The sequence below is a fragment of the Mastomys coucha genome, unplaced genomic scaffold, assembly GCF_008632895.1.
Source record: "Mastomys coucha isolate ucsf_1 unplaced genomic scaffold, UCSF_Mcou_1 pScaffold23, whole genome shotgun sequence".
NCBI lineage: Eukaryota > Metazoa > Chordata > Mammalia > Rodentia > Muridae > Mastomys > Mastomys coucha.
In genome coordinates, this window is record NW_022196906.1 from 14,094,999 (window position 1) to 14,101,390 (window position 6,392).

The 6,392-nt window shown below is 36.9% G+C and overlaps 1 protein-coding gene across 1 annotated transcript; it reads left to right on the top strand.

Moving 5' to 3' along the window:
- Positions 1-3,867: 3,867 nt before the first annotated feature.
- On the top strand, positions 3,868-4,861 carry LOC116072931 (olfactory receptor 867-like). The gene is given in 3 exon segments (XM_031344525.1): positions 3,868-4,168; positions 4,171-4,809; positions 4,812-4,861. Coding segments are annotated over 3 exon segments (990 nt in total).
- Positions 4,862-6,392: the final 1,531 nt, after the last annotated feature.

Sequence of the window (6,392 nt, forward strand, 5' to 3'; positions counted from 1 at the left end):
ACAGATTACAGTTTATGCCATATTAACACTCAACCATTAAATAAAAAATGATTGAGGTAATTTTTACATATTGGAGTACAAAGAAATGAGACTAGAAATCAGCAAAACAAAAAAGAAAAATTTACAACATAATAATAACAACAAATGTTGAATTATAGTAAGTTATTAAAAATAAAGCAATAATTATAATTCATATAATACAGTGAAAATTAAAACACATCTTTGTGAGAGAATTGGAAGGGGCTCTTGGTGCCTTATCTCTTATTACTGAACTACTAGTTACTGATACATCATGGAATATTGTAGGGCAAGTGTTACCAGGGAAATGGGCCTGGAGCAAGGCTGAAATCAAGATATGTGTCCACACGCTGAAAATCTCATTTTGAGACTGTCAGGAGTAAGGTTGCCTCCCTTCCTATTCTGGGTCTGTAACCTCTACTGCATGTCTCCTTGCAACTCCCCCTCCCCAACTTCCACTGATGCAGTCATGTTGCAGAACCTGTTGACCAAATTACTGGCTTAACTTCCTCTCTCCCTATAAGGATATACCCAGCAAGCACTGGAAATTCTTCCTTCTGCAAATGAAGAATTCCCAGGTACCAACCAATAATGCACATTCACCTTGAAAACTCCTATCCACTCTTCAAGGTTTGTATAGCTCTTATCACTCCAGAATAAAGAGAGCTGTAAATCTGAGAACATCTTAGGTAAGGCTCATTTCTCCCCTGCACTCAAGCCAACCCAGTTCCTATGAACCCATATACCCTGAGCAAGCTCCCTTCTTTCATTTCAGCCTGGTGCACAACAATGCTTGAATATCTGCAGGGCAGAAGCAGCAAATAGATGGTTATATACCCACTTCTGAGGCTACTAAATTCCAGCAGGTAGCTTCTAATATATATAACACAGATGGCCCTGGTTAATATCAGGGGGTTAGAAAACAAACAAATACACAGGAATGTGAGAACAGGATTCATCCAAAGGGTTGTTGAGAAGGTGGTAGAGAGTAGAAAGAAGGTGGAAGGTGACAATTGTTGCATATCCACTATGTGTATGTGTGAAACTGTCAAAGAACAAATTTAATTAAAGAAAAAAAAGAAATAGGTGGAATGCAGAAAAGGCAGTTTGTTTTCAGAGAACACCTTGTATTCATGGCTACTCACACTAATATATACATAATAAGAAAACAGATGTTGTGTCCTATGGTTGTGAGAAAAGAAAACTGCCAAAATAAGGAAAAATAGAGTCAGAGTTGAATCAAATTAAGTCTAGAAAAACACTTCAGTTTCAAGAGCAGAGCAATGGTTTTCATAGGAGAAAAAGATCATGACTTAGGATACATATTTTACTATGTATGTAACATGTGTAACAACCTGGGTTTTTCATTATTAACACTAAAAACAAACAAACAAAAAACCAAACAAGCAAAAACAAAAATAAATCAATCTCCCTTTGCTACTAACTACACAAACACAAAATTTATTAACAGTTTCAACTTTCATTGTTGTTGTTGTTGTTGTTATACTCCCAGGGAAACTAGTTTGGAGAGTGTAAAGAAAACAGAACAATTAAAATAATGAGGTACTTTGAGAATTGAAGCCCTGGGACACATAACAATTTAATAATGCTCTTTATCTCTGATATTTGTGCTGTGGAAATTCATCTGAGTCTTCTGTGAACAGAGTATTGAGAGGAAACAGCTTCAGTGACAACTATTGGAAGAGCAGGTATGCTCAGGTCATGGCTGGTGGGGTAGACATGGAAAGCAGCGTGGATGCATGTGGTGGGCTAGACCCTTGGAGTGTAAACCGAGACATACCTGTTTATTACTGTAAAGACCCCTACTTCAAAGTTACTTCCGTTCTCACTGAGCCCATTTTCCAGATCTTATTACATTTCCAACTCTCTATCTTTGATATATTAGGTATTTTTCCTGTTTCATTTCATTTTCCAAAGAAAATTTATTCTCCACTCTTCTGTGTGACTTTTAGAGTCCTGTAAGTCCATTTGGCCAGTCTTATATTTCATAACTATTAAAGATCCATTTCTAACATTAAAATTTCCTCTTCATCATATGTCACTCCCGTTAAATAAATGTTACTGCATTTCTATTTAGATCAATTATTCTTCCCTGTACTTATAGACATGTATAAAATATTTAAGAGTTCTCTTTTGTAGGTAACTTCTCCTCGATATTTGTTTCACTTCTAACATTTGTATTTATTTAAGTCTAAAACTTAATAGGCAAAATGCAATTCTCCAAAAACCGGAATAATGAGACAAAATAATCAAGATGTCAGACTTACAAAGAATGTGAATTAAACATTCGAGTGACATAAAGAAAATACAGAAGACAGTCCATGAACCTCATACCATGTCACTGATGTCCTTATAATCTGCTTATGTCACTGGACTTTAAAATTTCTACCAATCACAACATCATAATGACATACTCTTTACTCAACCTTAAATGCCTCCCTCTCTCTCTCTCTCTCTCTCTCTCTCTCTCTCTCTCTCTCTCTGTCCATATCTATCTATCTATCTATCTATCTATCTATCTATCTATCTATCTATCTCTATCGCTCCCCTGATTTTTTTAAATTGCTTTTTGGTCTCTGTTTAAACATTCCTATTTCAGAGAAAATGTTATTTTTCATTGTGCCATTTTCACAGAATCAGTTACTTCCTTACTTTGAAAGTATTTTTCCTAAATTAAATAACATTCTCAGGCATTAATAATAACAATGCTTTCTATCAATGAAAAGTATGGACCTATAGGCACATATGAAAGATCATTCCCTCTGCTTTATACTGATGGTGTGCTTTCATGTTTCCTACTCTCACCACTATAGTCCGCATACTCCTTTCTCTTCCCAGAGACATTCACTTGGAATAATTTGTTCAAAAGAATGACCTTCAGGAAATATCATTAATTATAAACAGTTCATGGTTTTCAAAAAGAAAGTACATCTATTGAATTTATTTTAATAAATGTATCATCAGTTGCTGCTTCTCTAGTTAACAGGGTATTCTCTTTAATTTTATTATTATTTATTATTATTATTATTACTATTATTATTATTTAACTCATTTCACATCCTACTCACTGTCTGCTTCCTGGTCACTCCTTCCTAAAATCCTTCCTCCATCTCCCATTTATCTTCTCCTTTGAGCAGGTGGGTGCCCCTCCTTGTGTATTCTTAATGATAATTATTCCTGACAAACAAGAATACTCAGTATTTTCTCAAGCATACACAGATGTCCGTAAATGAATCAGAATTATGTTAAAGAAATGTGACAAAAATTTTAATTTCTAAATCACAGTTCAGTATTTCCTTGTGGAAATTTGTATATCCAAAATAAAATTTTATTTTGTAATAGTATTATGATAATGAAAACAACATCCATTGAAATATATTCTTCATAATGTATTTTTAAACATTGAATATAGTAATAGCAATCACCATGTAGTTAGAAAAATAATTAAGGCCTCAGAGAAAAAAATCTGTGAAGATTATTGTGGAAAATCTCATTTAAAGAGTATTATTGAGCTATTGAAACAATAGTTATAAAAGGTAATTAACTTTAAATATTTTAAAGGGTTTACTAAAGAATAATTGTTGTATAGGTTTGTATAGAAAAGCTGAACTAATAGCAGTTATACATGATAAAGGAGAGAGATATTGAGCTATACTAAAAATAAGAATAAATTACACACATCTAAGAATGGTCAAGAAAATTCACTTGATTAAGTAAATGACAGTCATTATCAGAATGAAAGATATGCTTCAAGGTTAATTTGTGATGTGTCAGTTGCTATTATTTGAAAACTAAACTTACCTTTTCTCTAGTAGATACAAAAGTTATATGGAAACAGAGAACCACACAATGATAGCAGAATTTCTCATCCTGGGTCTCTCAGATGATCCTAAACTGCAACCTATTCTCTTTGGACTGTTCCTGTCAATGTACCTTGTCACAATACTTGGGAACCTGCTTATCATCTTGGCTGTCAGCTCTGACTCCCACCTTCACAACCCCATGTACTTCTTCCTCTCCAATCTGTCATTTATTGACATCTGTTTCATCTCAACTACAGTACCAAAGATGCTAGTGAACATGCAGTTACAGACAAGAGACATCTCCTACATAGAATGCCTTACACAGGTATTTTTTTTAATACTTTTGCTGGAATGGATAGTTTTTTACTCACTTTAATGGCCTGTGATCGCTATGTAGCCATCTGCCATCCCCTCAACTACACTGTAATCATGAATCCTTGGCTGTGTGCCCTTCTTGTTCTGATGTTTTGGATAATCATGTTCTGGATCTCCCTGATTCATGTTCTATTGATGAATGAACTGAATTTCTCCAGAGGCACAGAGATTCCACATTTCTTCTGTGAACTGGCTCAAGTTCTCAAGGTATCCAACTCTGACACTTACATCAATAATGTCTTTATGTATGTGGTGACTTCCCTAGTAGGAGTGGTTCCTATGGCAGGAATCCTAATCTCTTACTCACAGATTGCTTCATCCTTGTTAAAGATGTCTTCTACTGTGAGTAAGTACAAAGCCTTTTTCACCTGCAGTTCTCACCTCTGTGTTGTCTCTTTGTTCTATGGGTCAGCAATTGTACTTTACTTCAGCTCTTCTGTGCTCCATTCTACCCACAAGAAAATGGTTGCTTCATTGATGTACACTGTGATCAGCCCCATGCTGAACCCCTTCATCTATAGCTTGAGAAACAAGGATGTGAAGAGTGCCCTTGGAGAACTTTTCATCAAAGTTACCTCTTGCCCATTGTGGATCAAAACTTCAGAACTAAATTCATACTGAAAGCTGAAAGGCAAAATTTATGAATATACCTCTCCTGGGTCATTTTGTATCATAAAATACATGCCTAATCTACACTATTCTAAATATATATAGAACTTTGCATTTGTGTACATTTTACAAAAAAATTTTTAATTCCCTATAGTTGTTGTTTAACTTTGCAGCTGTTCTTATGGTTTATTTATTCATTTATTTAATTTACAATCCAGCTGTTGCTCTATTCCTTGTCCCCCACCACCAGAGCTCCATTCTTCCTCCCACTTGTCTCCAAGAGGATGCTGCCCCACCACCAGACCTCCACCTTCCCTGGGGTCTCAAGTCTCTTAGTTAGTCGTGTCTTCTCCCAGTGAGGTCAGACCAGGCAGTCCTCTACTATGTACCTGTCAGGGGCCTCAGGGCAGCTAATATATGCTGCCTGGTTAGTGGCTCAGTGTCTGGGAACTCTCAGGGTTCTTGGTTAGCTGAGACTGCTGGTCTTCCAATGGGGTCGCCCTCATCTTCATCTTCTTCCATCCTTCCCATAATTTACCATAGGGGTCCCAGACATCAATCCAATGGTTGGGTTTAAGTATCTGTGTCTATCTCAGTCAGCTGCTGTTTGACCCTCTCAGAGGATAGCCATGCTAGGCTCCTGTCTGTAAGCACACCATAAAATCAGTAATTGTGTCAAGCCTTGGTGCTTCCCCATGGAATAGATCTGAAGTTAGGCCCAACACTGGATCTCCTTTCCCTCAGTCTCTTCTCCATTGTTGTCACTGCAGTTATTTTAGATAGGCACAGTTCTTGATCAGAAATTTTGATGTGGGTTGTTAACTCCATACATCTACTTGAGGCCCTGACTATCTAATGAAGGTGGACTCTTCTCAGTGTTGGGCATTTCATCTAGGGTCACTCCCATTGACCATTGAGATTATCTCACCTACCAGTTCACTGGTACTCTCTAGAGGGTCCTCCCTACCTCCTACCCCCAAAGGCTGCATATTTCCATTCATTCTGCAGAACCTCTGGAATTCTCTACTGTCCCACCTCCACACCTGATCCTCTACCCCTTTTTGCCTTCCTCTCTCCTCTCCCAGTCAGGTCCCTCCCTCCCATTGCCTCTCATGATTATTTTCTTGCCCCTTCTAAGTAGAAATGAAGCATCCTCATTTGGACATTTCCCTTATTAAACTTCCTAAGTTCTGATGGTTATATCCTAGGTATTCTGCATTTTGGAGCTAATATGCATTTATCATATTATCATATTTATCATACCCTGTGTGTCATATTGGGTCTCGGTTACCTCACTCAAGATGATAGTTCCTATTTCCATCCATTTGCCTGCAAAACTCATGAAATCCTCATTCTTAATAGTGGATTAGTATTCCATTATGTAAGTGAACCATACTTTTTGTATCCATTCTTTGATTGAGGGACATCTGCATCATCTCCAGCTTCTGGCTATTACAAGTAAGGCTTCTGTGAACATGGCAGAGCATGTGTCCCTGTGGTATGGTAGGACATCTTTTGGGTATGTGTCCACAAATGGTATAGCTGGGTCTTCAGGTAGATCTATTT